Source organism: Lepidochelys kempii, chromosome 6 (genome assembly GCF_965140285.1).
Source record: "Lepidochelys kempii isolate rLepKem1 chromosome 6, rLepKem1.hap1, whole genome shotgun sequence".
Taxonomy (NCBI): Eukaryota; Metazoa; Chordata; order Testudines; family Cheloniidae; genus Lepidochelys; species Lepidochelys kempii.
The window spans coordinates 87,607,917-87,629,789 of record NC_136385.1 but is presented as its reverse complement, the minus strand read 5'-3'; the positions used below and the strand labels follow the sequence as shown (position 1 = coordinate 87,629,789).

Sequence of the window (21,873 nt, the reverse complement as noted above, 5' to 3'; positions counted from 1 at the left end):
TCCTTCATGGAAGATATCATAAACCACTGAAGAATTTAGTGATAAAATCTGATGGAACAACATAAAAAATAAACACTGTGCCCCAACCTGTACTATATCTAGAGTGTTTCTAGAAGGATTGTACAACAGTATATTAAATATACTGTACTGCTGCTGATGCATGCTCCATTTACAGTTTCTGACAAAAATATAGCACTTGTGGCAAGTACTTACTTTGTATAAGTGAACACTCCTCCTATTAAGCCTAAGTTCATGTAAAATGAATGTATATGTTAAGAAAATGTCTATCAATATATTATTTGTCAATAAATCAGATAATTATAATATCATTTCCTTGGAAAAGCCCAATGCAGGGGTGGCCAACCTGAGCCGGAATTTACCAATGTACATTGCCAAAGAGCCACACTAATGTGTCAGCAGCCCGCCATCAGCTCCCCCAACTCCAACCTGCAGCGCCTCCTGCCCGTCGGCAGCCCCACCAATCAGTGCCTCACTCCCTCCCCACACCTCTCACCCACTGCGATCAGTTGTTACGCGGTGTGCAGGAGGCTCTGGTGGGGAGGGGGGGAAGAGCGAGGGCATGGCAGGCTTGGGGGAAGAGGTGGAGTGGGAACAGGGACTGGGACCGAGCAGCGGGTTGAGCACTGAGTACTCCCCAGCACATTGGAAAGTTAGCATCTATAGCTCCAGCCCTGGAGTCAGTGCCTATGCAACAAGCTGCATATTAACCTATAAAGAGCCACATGCAGCTCCGGAGCCACAGGTTGGCCACCCCTGGTCCAATGGATATAACTTTATTTACACTGTGCTTGTTTTGCAGTATTTTCAACCTTTTACATTGTTAGCTTACTATCCTTGTTGTGACCTCATGGCCTCCTATAGCTAAATGGAAATAAGTGAACCCCCACCCCCCGCAATGGCAGATGTGCATTTTGTTATATTATAGGTCTCATAAAGGCTTTTTAAAGTAATTGAAAATAAATTGAACTCCTTTTTTGGAACAAAAAGTAACAATTAGGTGTCCTCTTCTTTCTTGACAATTCCCTATTTGGGAGTGGTGAGTTTCATAGCCTTCTTCCAAAATTCATGATCGTATGCCAGGCTGTCATGCAGATTGATCGGTCTGAGGTCTGGTGATATCCTATCCGCGTACCGAGACTTTGGTCTCTTGCTTGGTCATCTTCCATCCATGATCATTGCAATAGCCGTCCTATCAATCTAGCTCTCAGGTCTCCACTAAATATGCCCATACCAACATAGCCTAGCCTCCCGCAACTTGTCTTCAATTGGAGCTACCTGTATTAAACCCTTTACAGCCTCATTTCATTTGTTCTCACATAGTGTCCAACTATTTGACCATCTCAACATCTTCATTTTTGTCTCAGTGTGTGTACTAGTTTCTTTTCTAGTGGCTGGCCAAGTCTCTGTTCCATACATTAGAATGGGTGCATTACAGTTTTAAACATTCTGTCTTTTAAATTTATTGACATCATTTGTCACAAAGAACTGGGGTCAGCTCCTGCTATTTCTACCAAGCAGCTTTAGAATGATGCCAGGCATCATTCAGGAGGGCACCATTGATCCTAGGTATTTAAGTTATTTTGCTTTTCTAAGCTATCTGCCTGTGATCTCCTTTATGATGAATCCTTCTCCCCCAGTTATCATAGCCTTGGTCGTACCAGCGTTCACTCTGTCCAGTCTGCTCAAAATTATGTTTCCATAATTCAGAGTTGACTGACAAGGACTCTCAGTCTTCTGCACCTATCACTAAAACATCAGCAAACAGCATGTTTCCAGGTAGCTCCCTTCATATATTCTCATTTATTACATCCGTGACAACTGCAAACAAAAAGGCATTTAACTCTTACCCTTAATGCAGGCCAGTGTTTACTGGAAATTCTCTACTATAGTCCCAGTTAGTTCTGACTACAGTAGTCACTCCATCATATCCTGAAGAAGACAAACTTCACCAAACTAATTCTGTTGGTGTGTGATCACATACCTTCTCCATATCCACAAAGACCATGTCAAGTTGCTGTCTTTCCTTTGAATTTTTTATAAGGATTTATGTACAAATGTGGCATCAGCTATGCTCCTTCCCACCATAAATCCATGTTGACCCATCCAAATTTCAATTATTCCACGCAGACACTTTTCAATAATTGTCTCCCATGTTTTCATAACATGTGACATCAGCTTAATTGGGCAATAATTAGAACAGTCTAATATTTCGTTCGATAAAAAATAGCCACTCCAAAGCTTTTATGCCATTCATCCAACATTTTCTTTTTCTTAAGAATATCATTGAAGAAATTTGTAAAATACTTGATGCCTTCCCAATGACTTCAGCACATCTGGCCCAGATGCTTTCTCCTTTTTCATTTTCCTAAGGTATAATTAACATAAATGTTTTGATTTAAAAAAAAAAAAAGTAAATGAGCCAACATAAAAAATTAGTAATATTGGAACTGATATTTAACCACATATGTGAAAGCTATCATATATATTACTTTATCCTCGGGGAGGCATACTTACATTTTCCTGGAGGTTACATCAGAGAGCATCTCCTGATACTAACAGCCTTTAATTATAGAAGATTTACACCAAAGGCTAACTTGTTTGTATCAGTAGTGCGCCTACCTGATACTATGTGATACTGTTTTTAATACTCAGTTGTTTTATAGAGTTTTTATTCTTGGATAATTTTGTTTTACATGTGAATGTTTTATTAAAACATGAGATATTTAGGTTAATGAATACAGATGCTTATATAATATGCACATTTCTTTTTAAGATCTTTTTGGATAACTTATTTAATGTATTTTGTAGCATTTTAAATAGAATATTTATAAAATGTGGATAAGAGAAATTGACCATCAGCCAACATTGAATTCTCTGTGTTTTTTTGCTCAGCTCTCAAAGACTTTAAGGCTAGAAGGGACCATCTGATCATCTAGTCTGACTTCCTGCATATTGCAGACCCATAGAACCTCACCTATCACCTCCTGTAATAGATCCCTAACCTCTGGCTGAGGTACATGAGATAAGGAAAGAAATTATTGCATGTTATGGCAAAGCTATTGTCCCCAATACTGCAAGCTCAGTTCATGTGGAAAAAACATAGCACTATAAAATTATTAAACCTTTGACCGTCACTGTCCAGTGTGGTCAAGACAAGATTTCTTGTTTGAAAGTGAGTTTCTACTCTGATGATTGATCCATTTGAAAATAGGGTGGTCTTACTCCATAGATTGACTCCTTATGTGCTTGCGTTAGTGACAAAATTACCTTTTTACTTCTGTCAGTGTTTCAGAGCTGGCACACAAAAATGGGAGAATGAATTGGATTCTATTTTATGCATCAGCAGAGTTGTTAATAACTTTCAGTTGCAGATACAGATTGTCCACTCAGTTACAGTACATCTGTGCAGCCCCACAGAAAACGCAGATACACAATGCAGAATTTGTCATACACATTTTCATTAATGGTTAAAGATAAGCAGAAAAGAACCCAGCTTGACTTTCAGATGCCAGATTGATTTGAGTTAGCAGGAGTGGCAGTTAGGGGGAAAATACTTCTTTATTTGTAAACTGTGCAAATTAGATCTGGAAATCCTTGCAGAACAAATAGGGAATGCCATAATGCCTCTTCAACAGAATCACTTTTTAGAATACAGAAGACCTTCACCTATGCATCTCAGTGTGTTTGGTTGATACTGGTCACCCACCCACAGATGAAATGGTTTTAGGTGTAGAGCTTCCAACACTGGATCAGTAGCTGTCCATCCTACATCTTTAATTCTCAGAGCCAATAAGGAGCACAAATTCCAATGACTCAAAGTGACTTCAGCTGTTTTGACAGCCATTGGCCAATCCTCTCTTTCAGAGAGAGATTTCTCACGTCGAGAAATATTTATTAAATTTTTTGTCTTGGCTTCCTTCAAGAGACAAATTCTATTATGGCAATGTTTTTCCACGATCCTCCACAGAAATCTTTACCTACTACAAAAGTCTTGTCCTATTTCCATATGGACTCATCCTTATCCCCTTGACAGTAAAAATCACAACTTACTTAGGGGAATCTATCCAAAAATATCTGTCACCACCGTCATTCTCAGGGCCCCAAATTGTAGTATATCTTCTGTTTAATAACTGCCTCTGTGCTTCTTGCTGCCTCTTCCGAGCCAGGGAGCAAAAAGCCAAAACTCTGATCCCCAACATATGCTGCCAGTAAACCAACAGGGTGATCTTTTTCTTTTCTTTGACTTGTGATGTCAAATAGCAGTTTTAGCAGGTTGTTTAATTATATTCGCTGTACACTGTCAATACTGTAAACTTATTTCTAGCCGTAAAGTAGGCAAATATGACTCCCAAGACTCATGAGGAGCAGATATGTTGATGAAGAAGGTGCCATTTCTCATAGTTGCTCTTCTAACTGTAACCATGCTTTATAGAAATTGACTCTATGCAGTTAAAAGAAATTCTAAATGCCTATATCACACTGTTTGGAGTGGCTCACAACCTCAGGGCAAACACTCCAAACTGGTAGTGTTCTGTAATTAGATTTCACCAAGCCAGTAACACATGTGAATTCCTAGATTACTTTAACAGTTTTACCATAGAGTCACAGACTGTCCCCTTAGACTCTCCAGTCTATCTTGCCACCCAGACAAACTGGACTTAGTGATAAATGGTCAGTTACACCAAAAATCATACCACATCCATATTGCTTCTGGTACCAAGAGACCTGTCATTTACCCCAGATCAACTGATACTCTAGATCAGTGGTTCTTAACCTTTACTGCAGCCTGAACCCCTTTGGTTCTCAAAATATGTTCTCACCCCCCTTATCAAAAATTGTTGAAGTAGGTCAGTTCTTTAAACCTGTTTGTATATTACAGTAATCGTTAAAAATGTATGTTCTTAAATACATAGGTTTGATGAAACAAAGTAGTTGTACTTACGTGTCTGTGCTTAATTTGTGTTTTCAATTATTTACCTTCTAAAAAAATCTGGCATGTCTCGCACCCCCAGGCGGTGTGTACACCCCAGGTTAAGAAACACTGCTCTAGGTCCTATACCAAAGACAATGCATAAAGCCAATCCTGTAATTGACTGTCTAAAAGTTTATTAACTAGGAAGAAGGAATGAGAGTTATTTACAAGTTAAAGCAAGCAAACATAAACACAAAAATGAGTTACCATCTAAATCCTAAGAGTTGTAGTGATCCGTCTATTCAAAGTCTCTTTCGGGGCAGACCCAGGAGGGTGAGGAGTTTAGAGCAGTGGTTCTCAACTTACTTACCATTGTGAACAACAGATGCAGCAATCTGTGTTATGTGGGCGACATCCACACAATATATATACTACTGTATGGCCCTGCGGTTGTCACATGGGCTACAGCTGTGTGCTGATTGGGCCGCAAGTTAAGAACCGCTGGTGTAGAGTTTCTGGCCCTTCAGAGTTCAGACAGCCAAAAGATTCCTTTTCTTCTTATCAGGGATTTTTATTCCCTTCCCTTTCCCAAGGGTTCAAGATAATGTGATGAGTTCACCTGAATGTCTCCTCTTCGTGGGTGTGTGGGGGAGAAGCAATCAACAAAGTCTTTTGTCCTATGATGTTCCACAATGGTTTGTCTGGTGTCTATGGACCTGCTTTTGTTGGGCAGGAGACCACACCTGTGGCAAACTAGCATTTCACACTTGGTAATGTTTCTGTCCTGACTATGGGAGTTTATAGTTTCAGAGCAAACACTTTTACAGTTAAAGAGCAAACGTATTGCTTTATAACATGGGATATCAATATTATAAGTCATTAATGCATGCAGCACCATACAAGCATTTCATAGAGTCTAAACACTAAATACATTTTTTAATATGAATACCAATTTTGAGCAAAACTAACATATGGGTGACCTCCTCTGGTCTCCAACTATGAGGGTGTCAGTTTTTAGTTAATGCCTGCAAGAGCTGACATCCAGCCTACCAGCGTCCTAGTCCATTCATTCTACTAGAAAGTATTTGCAAGTTGAGGATTCCCATTTTCCAGTTAGCAGTGAAATGAAACTTTGTTCCTTTGCCCCTAAAGTAGTCTGCAAATGTTTTTCAGGGTGTGTCTACACTATGAAATTAAGTCAAATTTATAGAAGTTGATTTTTTAGGAAGCGATTTGATACAGTCGATTGTGTGTATCCCCACTAAGCACATTAAGTTGGCAGAGTGCGTCCACAGTACCGCAGCTAGCGTCGACTTTTGGAGCGTTGCACTGTGGGTAGTTATCCCACAGTTCCCGCAGTCTCCGCCACCCATTGGAATTCTGGGTTAAGCTCCCAATGCCTGATGGGGCAAAAACATTGTCGTGGGTGGTTTTGGGTACATGTCGTCAGTAGCCCCTCCTTCCGTGAAAGCAACGGCAGACAATCATTTCACCCCTTTTTTCCGTATGGACGCCATACTGCTTTCAGCAGATAGCGCAGTACTGCTAACTGTTGTCATCGAACCACCGCTTCCACTGCAACTCTGCTCTTGTCTCGAGAGCGAGTTTCTCTGTTGGCTGTCAGGGCTACCGCTTCCGCTGCAACTCTGCTCTCCTGCAGATGCTATACCACAGCAAAAAGAACAGGAGTACTTGTGGCACCTCAGAGACTAACAAATTTATTAGAGCATCAGCTTTCGTGGGCTACAACCCACTTCATCGGATGCATAGAATGGAACATATAGTAAGAAGATAGATACATAGATATAGATAGATATAATATATACAGAGAAGGTGGAAGTTGCCATACAAACCGTAAGAGGCTAATTAATTAAGATGAGCTATTATCAAGAGGAGAAAAAAACTTTTGTAGTGATAATCAAGATGGCCCATTTAGACAGTTGACAAGAAGGTGTGAGGATACTTAACATAGGGAAATAGATTCAATATGTGTAATGACCCAGCCACTCCCAGTCTCTATTCAAACCCAAGATACTGGTATCTAGTTTGCATATTAATTCAAGCTTAGCAGTTTCTCAGTTGGAGCCTGTTTTTGAAGCTTTTCTGTTGCAAAATTGCCACCCATAAGTCTTTTACCGAGTGGCCAGAGAGGTTGAAGTGTTCTACTACGGCAAGCATGGAGCCCGCTCAGATCACTGTGGCAGTTATGAGCATTGTAAGCACCTCACACATTATCCTGCAGTATGTTCAAAACCAGAACCTGCAAAAGCAGGCGAGGAGGTGACGGCAGTGCAGTGATGAGAGTGATGAGGACGTGGACACAGACTTCTCTCAAAGCACGGGCCCCGGCAATTTGGACATCCTGGTGGCAGTGGGGCAGGCTCGTGCCGTGGAATGCCAATTCTGGGCCCAGGAAACAAGCACAGACTGGTGGGACCGCATAGTGTTGCAGGTCTGGGATGATTCCCAGTGGCTGTGAAACTTGTTTGCATGCGTAAGGGCACTTTCATGGAACTTTGTGACTTGCTTTCCCCTGCCCTAAGCACAGGAATACCAAGATGAGAGCAGCCCTCACAGTTCACAAGCGAGTGACAGTAGCCCTCTGGAAGCTTGCAATGCCAGACAGCTACCAGTCAGTCGAGAATCAATTTGGAGTGGGCAAATCTATTGTGGGGGGCTGCTGGGATCCAAGTAGCCATCACAATCCCTGAGCTGCTGCTATCAAGGGTAGTGACTCTGGGAAATGTGCAGGTCATAGTGGATGGCTTTACTGCAGTGGGATTTCCCTAACTGTGGTGGGGCGATAGACGGAACACATATCCCTACCTTGGAACCGGACCACCTTGGCAGCCAGTACATAAACCGAAAGGGTGCTGCAAGCACTGGTGGATCACAAGGGACGTTTCACCGACATCAGTGTGGGGTGGCCGGGAAAGGTACATGACGCTTGCAACTTCAGGAACTCTGGTCTGTTTGAACAGCTGCAGGAAGGGACTTACTTTCCAGACCATAAAATAACCATTGGGGATGTTGAAATGCCTATAGTTATCCTTGGGGACCCAGCCTACCCCTTAATACCATGACTCATGAAGCCATACACAGGCACCCTGGACAGTAGTCAGGAGCTGTTCAGCTGTAGGCTGAGCAAGTGCAGAATGGTGGTAAAATGTGCATTTGGACGTTTAAAAGCACGCTGGCATAGTTTACTGACTCGCTTAGACCTCAGTGAAACCAATATTCCCGCTGTTGTTATTGCTTTCTGTGCGCTCCACAATATCTGTGAGAGTAAGGGGGAGACGTTTATGGCAGGATGGGAGGTTGAGGCAAATCACCTGGCCACTGATTAAGCACAGCGAGACTCCAGGGCAGTTAGAAGAGCACAGGAGGGCGCGGTGCGCATCAGAGAAGCTTTGAAAACAAGTTTCATGACTGGCCAGGCTACGGTGTGACAGTTCTGTTTGTTTCTCTTTGATGAAAACCCGCCCACTTGGTTCACTCTACTTCCCTGTAAGCAGTGATGAGCTGCCAAAATCTTAACAACGGGTTCCCTCTTCACCCCACGAGGGGGTCGTTGCCCGCCTACGGGACTCCTGCCTCATCCAACCCCCCTGCGTTCCTTGATGCCCCCCCCCAGGACCCCTGTCCCATCCACCCCCCTCCCCGTCCCCTGACTGCCCCCAGAACCGGGCAGGAGGGTCTCGTGGGCCACCATAGTGGGTGCCCACCCCTCAGAGCCAGAGGCACCTGCCAGGGGGCAAGGTGGGGAGTCCCGGCAGTGCTTACCTGGGGCAGCTCCCAGGAAGCATCCGGCAGGTCCCTTGGCTCCTAGGGGTGGGGGTGTGTAGCTAGGGGGGGAGCAGGGGAGCAGCCGCTCCCCCCACTGATCACATCAAAAGGGGTGCCTTAGACACCGACTCCCTGGGTGCTCCTGGGCTGGAGCCCCCACGGGGAAAATTTGGAGGGTGCAGAGCACCCACCGGCAGCTTCCCCACCCTGCGCCCAGCCCCAGATCACCTTCCCTCCGCTCCACCTCCTCCGCTGAACACGCTGCCCCGCTCTGCTTCTCTGCCCCCTCCCCCAGCTTCCGCGAATCAGCTGTTCAGCAGGAAACCTTGGAGGGCTGAGAAGCAGACGGCAGCTTTCCGCTCAGGCCAAGGGTGGCGGAGGTGAGCTGGGGTGGGGAGCGGTTCCCCTGCATGTCCCCCCCCGGGTTACCCCCTGCGGCATGGACGGCCCTTCTTGCGCCCCCCCGCCCCAGCTCACCTCCGCCACCCTTGGCCTGAGCGGGAAGCTGCCGCCTGCTTCTCAGCCCTCCCAGGCTTCCCGCCAAACAGCTGATTCGCGGGAAGCCTGGGAGGGCGGAGAAGCAGGAGAGGGTGGCGCGTTCAGGAGAGGAGGCGGAGCGGAGGTGAGCTGGGGCCGGGGGTGGGGTGGGGAGCTGCCGGTGGGTGCTCTGCACCCACCAAATTTTCCCCTTGGGTGCTCCAGGGCTGGAGCACCCATGGAGTCGGTGCCTAAGGCGCCACTTTGGGCTGGTTAAATTTAGAAGCACTTTTAGAACCGGTTGTTCCTCCTGGAAGAACCAGTTCTAAAAGGGCTTCTAAATTTAACAACCGGTTCTAGTGAACCGGTGCGAACCGGCTCCAGCTCACCACTGCCTGTAAGCCAATCGACCTCCCCCCTTCGATCACTGCTTGCAGAGACAATAAAGTCATTATTGTTTCAAATTCATGCATTCTTTATTAATTCGTCACACAAATAGGGGGATAACTGCCAAGGTAGCCCGGGAGGGGTGGGTGAGGAGGGAAGGACAAGGCCATGCTGCACTTCAAAACTTATTGAATGCCTGCCTTCTGTTGCTTGGGCAGTCCTCTGGAGTGGAGTGGTTGTGTGCCCGGACCCCCCGCGTTCTTGGCCGTCTGCGTAAGGAGGCTATAGAACTTGGGGAGGAGGGCAGTTGGTTATACAGGGGCTGCAGCAGCGCTCTGTGCTCCTGCTGCCTTTCCTGCAGCTCAACCATACGCTGAGCATATCAGTTTGATCCTCCAATAGCCTCAGCATTGCCTCCTGCCTCCTCTCATCATGCTGCCGCCATCTCTCCTCTCGCGCATCCCTCCTGTCCTCGCATTCATTTTGTGCTCTCCTGGACTCTGACTCCTCGCATTCTGCTGAGCACTTTCAGTGCGGGAGGACTGCATGAGCTCAGAACATTTCATCGCGAGTGCGGTTTTTTTGCCTTCTTATCTGCGCTAGCTTCTGGGACAGAGATGATGGGGGAGCGTTGACACATTTGCAGCTGCGGGAGGGAAAAAAGGAGATTAGTATTTAAAAAGACACATTTTAGAGAACAATGGGTAGACTCTTTCTTTCATGGTGAACCAAGCTGTTAACATTACATAGCACATGTGCTTTCGGTACAAGGTCACGCACACGCACAATTTTCTGGGATGATCGCTTCACCCCTCCCCCCACCACGTGGCTAACAGCAGGGATGACTTCTTTTCAGCCACAGGCAAACAGCCCAGCAGGAACAGCCACCTCTGAATGTCCCCTTAATAAAATTCCCGTTTCAACCACGTGACCATGAATGATATCACTCTCCTGAGGATAACACAGAGAGATAAAGAATAGATGTTGCTTGAATGCCAGCAAACACCGGGACCATACGCTGCCATGCTTTGTTATGCAGTGATTCCAGACCACATGCTACTGGCCTGGCATGGTAAAGTGTCCTACCATGGAGGATGAAATAAGGCTGCCCTCCCCAGAAACCTTTTACAAAGGCTTTGGGAGTACCCCCAGGAGAGCTTCATTGAGATGTCCCTGGAGGATTTCCACTCCATCCCCAGACACATTAACAGAATTTTCCAGTAGCTGTACTGGCCGTGAATGCATCCCAAGTCTTCAGGACAAATTAATCATTAAACGTGCTTGCGTTTAAACCCTGTATTATATTTACAAAGGTACACTCACCAGGTGCCTTCTCCGCCTTCAAGGTCCAGGAGCCCGCCTTGGAAGGGTATTGGCTCCAGGGTGATAATCAGTTCCTGGTTGTCGGGGAGAACGGTTTCATCCTTCTCCTCCTCATCATCTTCCTTGTCCCCAAAATCCTCATCCCTGTTGCGTGAGACTCCCCTCTTGCAGGAGTCAATGCACAGAGGTGGGGTAGTGGTAGGGACACCACCTAGAATTGCATGCAGCTCATCATAGAAGCGGCATGTCTTAGCGTCTGACCAGGAGCGGCCATTTACCTCTTTGGATTTTTGGTAGGCTTGCCTGAGCTCCTTAAGTTTCACACGGCACTGCTGCGGGTCCCTGTTATAGCCTCTCCCCTTCATGCCCTTGGAGATTTTTTCAAATATTTTGGCATTTCGTCTTTTAGAACAGAGTTCTGATAGCACGGATTCGTCTCCCCATACAGCGATCAGATCCAGTACCTTCCATTCGGTCCATGCTGGAGCTCTTTTGCAATTCTGGGACTGCATGGTCACCTGTGCTGATGAGCTCTGCATGGTCACCTCTGCTGATGACCTCGCCACGCTGGCCAAACAGGAAATGAAATTCAAAAGTTCCTGGTGCTTTTCCTGTGTACCTGGCTAGTGCATCTGAGTTGAAAGTGCTGTCCAGAGTAGTCACAATGCAGCACTCTGGGATAGCTCCTGGAGGGCAATACCATCGAATTGTGTCCACACTACCCCAAATTCGACCCAGCGATGTCGATTTCGGCGTTAATCCCCTCGTCAGGGAGGAGAACAGAAATCAATTTTAAGAGCCCTTTAAGTCGACAAAAATGGCTTCATCATGTGGACAGGTGCAGGGTTAAATCAATCTACGCTGCTAAATTCGACCTAACCTCGTAGTGTAGACTAGGGCTCAGTCATAGCCATGCCATCTACAATCAAATCACAGCATCCAGAGAGGCAGCGGTACCTGTATTTCTGATGATCATTCGTAATGTCCACATTTTGAGTTTCTCTTGATTCTTAAAAATGTCCTCTAAGCTATGTTTTGGTCACAGGGAGTAATTTTAGCCTACCCTTAAAAGAGCCTCTTTCACCTGAGGCAATGTGCTCATAGGTGCTCAAAGGTTCTACTTTCATGCAATACGGTGATGTTGCAGTATAAATGTCTAGATAAATTGATAGTTATACAGAGATGCTCAAGACCCATTTGTAAATATTTTTGGCCTGTGGCAACCCAGTAAATAATCTGGGGGTGGAGGCCCTGGGGTGGTTTCAGTCAGATCTTGCCCCCCCATGGGGGGGTTGGGTCCTGCCCAGCACTCACCCCACAGGGGCGGCTCCTGCAGCTCCTGTGCTATGAGGCTGGCTGGGCTTTGCTCTCCACTCCAGGTGTTGCTATTTGTGGGATTGCAGCACGGCTCAGGTTTGGCCCTGACTCAAATTTGTGTGAGCGGAGTTGTGACCTAGCTCATAGGATTGGAGTGCCACTCAATCAAATTTGGCCTACCCGGACTCGTCGTCATGACAGCTGGGCTAAACCATAGTGGCGCTGGGACCCTACAGCTTGCTGTGCCTGGAGCAGGGAGGCGAGCCCAGACAGCTCCATGGGACAGGAGCTGTCACGTAATCCTTTGAAACATTTTGGGGACCAAAATTTTTTCTCTCAACCCATGGGTTGAGAAACCCTGGTTTAAACAGTTGGCATGATTTAAAAATTAAGTACAGATTGGAGCTCCCACTTCATATGACAAAGGATTGGTGAATCAACTCAGAGGACTGTAGAAAGCAGTGTTACATTGCAAGTGCCTTTCCTCTTAACTGGAGATCATCTCAGTGATGGAAAAACAGCTTTTTGGTGTCTTCCCAGAGATACCTTTCTGTCAGCATGGATCTCCTCTCTTGTAGGCAAATTTTGCTCCTCCAGTATCATAACACTGTTGAGCCAAAATCTTGGAACCTTTGTGTGAGCCTAGGATATTTCAGGAGTTCAAATTGGTCTTTGACTTATTTTCAAATGTTCTCAAAGACTACAAAATCATCTGATAACGCATAGGCTTGAACATAAACATCTTATTGATGTCAAGTCTCTGAAATGATGGGTCACTTTTTCTGTTCCTTAGAAAAATACTATAGATGAACTATCATTTGTGATTCAAGTGCGCCATTTAAATTTGTTCCCTGTAAGTTCTCTTGAACTCTTATACTAATGTAGCTTCGCATGCTCTTTTTCAGGAGATGTTTATTCATATATTTCAACTGTTTGAGTTAGCATTTCAATTTGAATGAGTGGACACATGTCTCTCAGCTGACTCCCTCAGTATGAACTTTCATAAATGGGAATCAGGTCTCCACAACACAGGTTGTTTGGGAATTCCATCTCAACCAAACTATTCTCTTTCTTTGTTTCTTCCAACATCTTGCAAGTACTTTGAGATTATGGTAATGATGTATAGATTATAAAGCTGTCAAATGAAATATTAGCTATAATATTAATATTCATAGCTAGATGTTGATATTGTTTTTTCTTTATTTTTTCTCACTTGAAATTAACACTTATTTGACCTACAAAATAGGATGCATATTACTACCTCAGTCAAACTAGTACTTACCATAGGTCTTCCCAGCTTATTGTGGGGATATAAAATCCAAGTTCTCTCTTATCTGTAAAATAAGTTTATATAGATAAATAGTGAATTGTATTCATATGCTACAGCGATGGAGTCTGGCCTGTTTCTAGAAGTTTTGGGGGAGCTGTTACTGAGAAAAGATATAGGCAAAGTTCAAGTTATTTAAATAAATGAAAGTGAATTTGAGGAGATGCGTTTAATGTAGTGGGAACGAAGTCAGTGAAGGTGTTTATGGAGGAGGAGTTCATGTTCAAAAGTGCAGGAGATGAAGATGTTTTTAGCAGCAGCATTTTGTTAATGTGAGAGACCGAGGTGAGAAGTGGGGAGGCCAGAGAGGATAGGTTGTACTAATGAAGTGGAAAGATGAGAACACCATGGTTAGAAGTTTTAGTAGTAGTAAAGAGAGGGTAGAAAGGATGAATGTAGAGGAATTAGTTACGATACAAAGGAAGAAAACCTAAAATTCACAAAACATCTAGGGTGTGATTTATTTGTATTACCATAGCACTTTGGTGTCCTGGTCCATGACTAGGGTTCCTTTGTGCTAGGTGCCATACAAACACAGAACAAAAAGACAGTCCCTGCTCAAAAGCTTACAATCAAAGTATAAGACGAGACAACACATGGAGACAGACACAGGTTAGTATAAGGAAACATTGAGACAATGCTGGTCAGCATGATAGGCAGTAGTATTAGTGCATGAATGGCTAACTGTGATCAATATTTCTGTAGTCATCATAGCAAAAGTTTTAAAGAGATTTTAAGGAGAACAATTAAGTAGTTTTACAGATGCTTACGGGGAGCTTCTCCCACTCATGAGGAGCAGTATGGGAAAAAGCACAAAAGTGCTTGCTGGAAAATTTGACAAGTGGCTGATGGAGGCTGATATCGTTGGGCAATCAGAGATGGGAGCCAACATTTTGATAGTGAAAAAGAGATTATAGAAAGGGTGGTAGTAAGCCATGAAAGACCAGAAAAACGAAGACCAGCAGCTTATGTTTTATGCAATAGAAAATGGGGAGCCAGTGGAGGGATGCAAAGAGAGTAGTGACATGGTTGAAAGCAGTGGTCTAGAATGATCTTTGCAGCAGCATTCTGAGTGGATATGAATGGGGTAAGACTGCATTTGCCAAAGCCAGAGAAAAAGCAGTAATCAATATACTATGTGATGAGAGCTTGGATGAGAGTTTTAGCTGGGTGGATGAATGTGAAAGGCTGTATCTTAGAGATGTGATGCAGAAAGAATCTGCAAAATTTAGACGCAGCCTGAGGACCTAATGAGTAGTCCAAGTTGAAGATAAAGATACTAAGATTGTCAACAGTGATAGAGGAGGGAGAAGATGGAGTGTGATTAGGAGGAGGAAATATGAGAAGTTGCTTTTCTGACAGATTGCCTACTCATATTTAATGTGACAACCAAGAGTTCAGTGGTAGTTCCCCTGTGCAAATCAGTAGTCCTAAAACTACTTCCATATTTACAGTATTGATGTAATTGAAAGATAATGAATACATATGTAAAATGATTTAGTTAATGAATACCAGTGTTGTTAATTGCAATGATTGAAGTGTGAGTGGCATTTAAAATGTGTAAGGGTACTGCTACTGTTTTCTTCCTTGTATCGATAAAATTTTGAAGAATAACTGTTCCTGCAATAAATAAAGCTTAGTAGTTTCTGCAAAATCTGTAGATTTTGCTTTAGACCTGTGAATCTTCATTTGCTTCACTTGAAAGAATTCCAGATTTAGATTTGTCTGCTTGTCTATGTCGACACTTCTTGTCCCAGATTCTTTCTCTTTTGGTCCATTCTTGCATCCTCCCAATGCTAGTGGCAACATCCATTCACAATGAGAGTACAGCTTGAGTTGGCCTATTATTATTAGCCATTGAGTTTATATGTGCCACTCAATTTATAGGTGCTAAGAACTCTTCCCTAGAGAGCAGCCTTTTAAAGGATAAATATCTAGCCTATTATGAATAGATGTAGAAATTAACTACTGTATCTTATAGTTGCTATTGCAGATATTCAGATCCATACGCAATTTATAATCAGAGCATTTCAACCATGAAAATCAACTTGTTTTTAGGTTTAAAAAATAAAATTACTCTTGGGTTGTGAATTAGTAAATCTCAAAATTATGCCATGTTAGTCTACATAAAACCCAAACACTCAGTTATTCTGTTCTTAATATATGAAAGCTGTTTGTTTTAAAGAATTGAGCATTGTAGCCATACAATATGGAATATTGGTAATTCTGGCCTTGGCTTTCATGTTTTAAAAAAAGCTTGACACAGGATGCTGTTTTCAGCCAGCTATTAAAAATTCTATTAAATGTTGCTAAAATGAGCAAGTTTGCTAATTGGATGATTTTGCTGGGTTTGCTAAGTGAAGGTTTATAGTATTGAGATAATATAATAAAAACAAGTACTGCCCTACTAAATCAGAAACTGTACCAGGACTTTTTTCCCCTTAGACTTGGAGGTATGTATTTAGATTGGGAATGTCCTGGTTACTTTCGAAATATTAATTTTTGCCTCATTTCTGCCTTATTTATGTATAAGCTTCAGATGTAACAAGATAAACTAAAAGGTTTCATTTAGAGACCTCTTAAAGTAGAGCATTTTTAAAGCAGGTAAGTGTCTCTACCCTAGTTTTCCATGAAACATTTTATCCATTCAAGCAGACTTTTAAAAACAGCTTGTTTTGATAGCAGCTTGTTCTCCTGTGGGCCTTCAGCCTTTGCTTCCTGGCAGCACCTTTGGTGCGAAAAGAGAGTGATCAATTGGGAGACTATCAGTGCCAGCATGCATAGAGTGATAAGTTAACACACCACTGGGAATTTCTAGGGCCCACCAAGATACTTCACTTCTAATGTGCTAACAAGCTCATTTTTCTACCTCTTGCCTCTTCAGTTATTTTTTTTTCTCAGAAGAGCTTAGAAGTTGAGTGCATCAGGCATAATGAAAAGCTCCGTAGGAGGGAGAAGCAATAACCCCATTTTTCTCTTTTCAGCCAAATAGAAAATTAGCTTCTGGTAATACACAAAGGCCAGTATTTTTTGTGTAAGGGGCACTGCTGTGAATCAAAGGACTCTATTAACTGCAGAAAATTCAGCAGCTGTGAATCTCCCCCAATGAAAAAAGTGCTTTTCAACAAGTTGAGATATGTAGTATTATTTAGACTTCAACCATCAGTTTCATCCCCTGTCACTTATATATAGCCTCTTAAAAACTGTGCTATATTAGTCTCCTGTGTTAAGGCTCAGTACTGTGTATGTCCCCCAACTTAAGAACTTTATATGGAGGGTTTTTTATTTCTTCTTTTCCTAGTGTTTCCATTATAATGTTTTCGGAGTAGAATTCTTCTGAGGTTCAACTATCTCAGTATTCTGAAAGAATTTCAAAAATTCCAGAGAGACAGTTGATTTCAATATTTATATGTACTCAAGTTGTGGTATAAGCAAAGAATACTATGGTGTCTATTTTTTGATGGAAAATTATTTTAGACAAAGTATATTGTATTTATTGATTTTGGCCACATTTTTTCTTAGAGTAATTTACTCAAATATACTTCGTTTGTTGTAATCGCTTCCTGTGCGATAGTTACATATAAGGATTATCACTACATATCCCTTTTAATTGCTGAAATATAATTGTGAAAGCCAGAAGAGTACCTAAAGTGTATTATCTTCAGTCCTAATTCAGGGCTGAAATTTTATTGCTCATCCTAATTGAAAATGGCAGGCTCATCTACTTAATAGTATTTAGTGCTTATATATAGCATTTTACATGTTCAGCCTACTTCTCACAACACACCAATGAGAAAGATAGGTAGCTATTATCCCCATTTTACAGAAAGGGAAACTGAGACCAAAAAAGGTAAAATAACTTCCCTAAAAATACATGGCAAGTCACCAGCACAACCAGGTTTAGAACTCAGGACTTCCGAACTGCCAACCCTCAGATTGTTCTTCCACTCTGTGAGGCCTCTTACTAAAATATGAAAACAAAAATATGTTCATGGAAAATGTTAATACTTGCAAAGAGTAAATCATTTGTTAAAAATACACATGTTAATGAGAATATACTGTAGGAGTGTGTTTTTTTTTCTTTTATGCTCACGTAAGATATTTAAATATGGCCTGCCTAACTCAACACACTGAGTCCAGCTGGACAACTTTAAAAGTTGTGGAAGAAAAGGTTAACTGATTTCTCAGTTCAGGATCTATACAACATGAAGTCAGCATGGTCGTTTTTCTTGATAATTGTATGTTGCTACCTGCTGCTCTACATTTTGACAGCCATTTCCATACTTGCTTTCATGAACAGCAGAAATATTCTTTTTTTTTTCTCGCTTTCTCTGTGCTAACAGCACAATCAGGCCTGCTGGAACAAGAAACCTGGAGAGGGTTCTTCTAAAGCAACAACACTTCAAGATACTGGTCTCCAGTCAATAATATCAGAGAGGGAGAATGTGGTGAAAAGGAAGTACGGTATTTTGCTGTCAGTGCCCTCCGACACTCTGTTAGCCAGTATTTAGGGGTCCTGCAGATTCTTTACAAATATGTCTGCTTTTTTTAATGGCATAATTGACTATGTATTTTTTTTCTGATACTCATTTTAAGCTATGTATTTATCTTAACTACATGCATTTGTTTAGGGATTATGGAAACGGTTATTTTTCACTGAAAATATATAGAATTTTTTTGAGAGAAGGATTCTAGTTTGTTGTTTGTTAATGATAGTTATTTTTCACACTATACCCCTACAAATTACAATTACAGAATTTTTAAAACCTAATTTTAAACAGTGTTATGACCAAGTCTGTTTGCTGCTTTAGAAAATAATCTGTAATCTTAGGTTGATTGAAACAATTTTGAGGTGCATAAGAAAAGAAAGTAAAATTGACCTGAAGGCAGTGTGTAGCCTTATTCAAAGATATTTTACTTTAGCTGCATCCAGCTGTTGGAACAGTATTATAACTGAAATAGCCTGAGCCATGAGGTACACATCAGGTACATAACCTATCCCAGTGTTCAGAAGGGGTTCAGATCCAGAGTTTAGATTCAGACCCATCTCTAATTAATGTATGTTGCACTATTTAACTATCATTTTTATTGGCTAACTAAAATAATGTTATATAAAGATTTGAGAATAATTTAATTTAATCCAAAAATGCCATACTTTCAGTGTTAGTAAACTGCAAATGGTCATTGAAATTTATAATATGCACATACATGAATAAATTTGTTAAAGGGAATAACATAGCTGAATTACTGAGTAAGCTTTAGTGTTTAGCAAATGTGTGCTGTGATTTAAAGTTGATCCTTAACTCTTGGGTAAACCAGTTATGAGGAGAGAGCTCGATATCTGCAAACAATTGTTCAACACCATCTAGAACCCACAACTTTTGAGGACTTTGCTGCTCAGGTTTTCTGTCCAGCACCCTATCACCATTTGCCCTCTGATTCAGGTAAGAAATTCAATAAAGAAATTCTTTCCATAGTGTTTAATGACACTTAAAATGCAGTATCCTTACTTATAAAATCTGTAAATTCCAAACTTTTATGTATTATGAAGACTGATCATTAATCTGAAAATGTACAAAGTGATGTTATATTTTCATATTTGAGCAACTGTGTAATTCATAACCACAGGAGAGTTGCCTTTAATTCCTTAGTTTGTTGCCTGGCACTATGATTTGGCAAAACATTTTAGTAGAGCAACCAAGTTCTGTATTTTTAGAATGAATGTTTATCACATGCTCAAACTAAATCTCTGGGCTGCGGGCTGATGAATCCTCAAGTATTATTCCTAGACCTTCTCTAAGACAGCTTTAGATTGCTATCTTACTGTAATGTAAAAGGTCAATTAAAATGCCAAGAAAATTTTACATTCACCAACTTTATATTTTCAAAATATTAAGAAGCAACAAAATTGTTTCAGATCCATTTTTTATCTTTAGGAATCTGTTTTATAAGAAGGTACTGCATTTTCAGTTACTAATAAAAATAATAATCACTAAGAAAATGAGAAACTCAGGGCCTTCCTGTTCTGATGATGATTTTGTGACTCCTTATGATTATTTCATTTATTTTATTTCCCCTCTTTTTAGATCATTAAATATCAGTTCTGTTTATCTGAAGGTAAGACAAAATGTCCAAAAACACCCTCTGTTCTTACTACTTTTACTAAAGCACTAAACTTGTAACCAAGTTATATGCAAACTTTTCTTGTTACCCTTGTTCACTCTAAAAAGAATTTCACATTGATTGAGAAATTACCACTACATTTTCTTCAAGTTTTAGTCTTTTACTAATCCCAGGTCTGCATGAAACACTAACAGTGGTTATGGGATTAAAGCAACTAATGGTAGACACAATTGTTGAACTAGTAACACTTTTTATTGTGTTGACCTTTTGTTTCTCAGCATGAACAAGTAGTACTGAATGGCAGTGGTGTGTTTTGTACCCTGTACTGTCTTGCGTTGATGTTCCATAATGGTGCTGTAGGAGAGGAAGAGGAGAAGAATGTATAACACTTGAAATTTTTTTGATAAACTTGTGTAATTTTAATGCAAAGCAAATCAAAATGCCATGATTCACACATTTGCAGTTGAGTAAAATCAGTTCAGTTTTCTTCTTAAAACAATAGATGGAAATCAAATGAGATTAGAATTGGTAAATTGGTACTTCTTTATATTTGGTTTTCTGATTGCAAAAATGTCTAAGATCTACATAAATACATTCTAAAACACATGGGCTGCGTTGGTCGAGAAAAGATTAAGGACATCTTAAAAATACTGGAAAAGCTTAAAAACACTGAGATTACTTTGTTTGAAAATGTGACCGGAAGTAGGAATGTAATAGAGGTATATAGGATTGGAAATTGGATAGTGAAATCTAGCACAAGTGCTCAAGAACAAGTGGAAGCTAAATTTAAAGACAATAAATGTTAAACTGAACAAATAAGCTAAATATAAGAAATATGTTAAAGTAACATGTTTTTTACACATCTCTTAATCAGCAGACTTGATTGCTACAGGATATTGACCTATTTGAGATTCAAAACAGGATTCCTAAGAAATTTAGAAATAACATTTATATTTACACTACTAGTGTTTATTTAAAGGAAAAATACCTGTGCTTCCTCCTTCCTAATGGTATTCAGTAGTTATTCCACATGGTTGGAGTTGCCTTCTCTCTCTCTCTCTCTTCTTTTTTTTTTTTTTTTTTTTTGTACTTACTCAGGTATTTGTTTCAATTGTATCTATTCGCTTTCAGTTACCTCCCTGCACTAGAGGGATAGTATGCACAATTTGTCTGGTGTATTTTTGGGGAGAAGTGGAGCAAAGCCACCTTCCTCTGAAGCATCGATTATCAAACACTTGGTTAGTTAGACCAGTGGTCTGTTCTGGAATGGCAATTCCTGTATTCCTTTTAAAATAATCTTTCTTGATTTTCTCTAACTGCAGTTTGAACAAATACTTTTAAAACTTTATTTTAGGTTAAACAGTTCTACCAAATGAACTATTTTTCAATGGCAATCTCAACAGGAATATTATAATTATTCTTACATATGAATATATAAACCATGTATGTACTGTATCTATTATAGACTTCATTAAAAAAAAAGTTATTGACACAGTTTAATTTCTGCAAATAACTTATATTAAACAAGTGTCTTTTTATAAATGTTACATATTTACATGGATAAAAGCTATGTTAATACAAATATGATAAAGAAGTATTGCCATCCCTGATCAGAGCCCTGAGTACTTGGTTCTTTTATTATTAAAAAATCGAATAGATTAAATTATGCAATCATTGTCTAAATATTAGTGGTCATTGAATGAAAATGAGTACATCTTACACAGCAGTTACTTATTTTTGCTAGCTTCACGTGTGCAGAGTAATCTATAAATTATAAGAGAAACAATGAAGAAATCACTTTTTTAAATCAATTGGTTTTGAAATCTGGAAAATTACCAGGTACCAATTTGAGGGCAGATGGCTAAAACTAAATTCGGATTTTCTCGTCTTTATTCCAAGTAAATTAACAAACTTACTGAACCCTCTCTTGTCTGACAGAAATAAATATTACTGTTCCAGGTAAATATTGAAATCCTAAACCTGGATTTCAAAATGCTTTCTCAAAAGGATTCTATAAAAAGCACTGATACAAATATAAGGCCTACACTATGTTGTTATGCCATTTACACACCATTAAAGCCAATGGAGTTATATGAGGGTTAAAACCATCATAACAGAGTGGAGAATTGGTCCCATGGGTTGAACCATTTTTACATCTAATTTCTCAACAACCGTAAGGATGCATCCTGTCTCACTAACT

At 40.9% G+C, this 21,873-nt stretch overlaps 1 protein-coding gene and 1 long non-coding RNA gene across 16 annotated transcripts in view; both read left to right on the top strand.

Moving 5' to 3' along the window:
- The window catches only part of LOC140913166 (uncharacterized), a 32,551-nt gene extending 14,365 nt beyond the window's left edge, over positions 1-18,186 (top strand). Inside the window, exon 3 of the long non-coding RNA XR_012159489.2 lies at positions 17,894-18,186. This is a non-coding gene — a long non-coding RNA (uncharacterized LOC140913166). The remainder of the gene's footprint in view (positions 1-17,893) is intronic.
- Positions 1-21,873, top strand: part of RALGAPA1 (Ral GTPase activating protein catalytic subunit alpha 1) — a 231,499-nt gene that overhangs the window by 201,825 nt on the left and 7,801 nt on the right. For 11 of the 15 annotated variants that reach the window (XM_073349047.2, XM_073349040.2, XM_073349044.2 and 8 more), the window contains one exon: positions 18,870-18,994. In XM_073349047.2, coding sequence (XP_073205148.1) covers positions 18,870-18,994 — 125 coding nt within the window. Of the gene's footprint in view, positions 1-18,869; positions 18,995-19,636; positions 19,668-21,873 lie in introns of all 15 variants that reach the window. The other 4 variants (XR_012159487.2, XM_073349041.1, XM_073349052.1 and 1 more) reach the window with 1 other exon arrangement.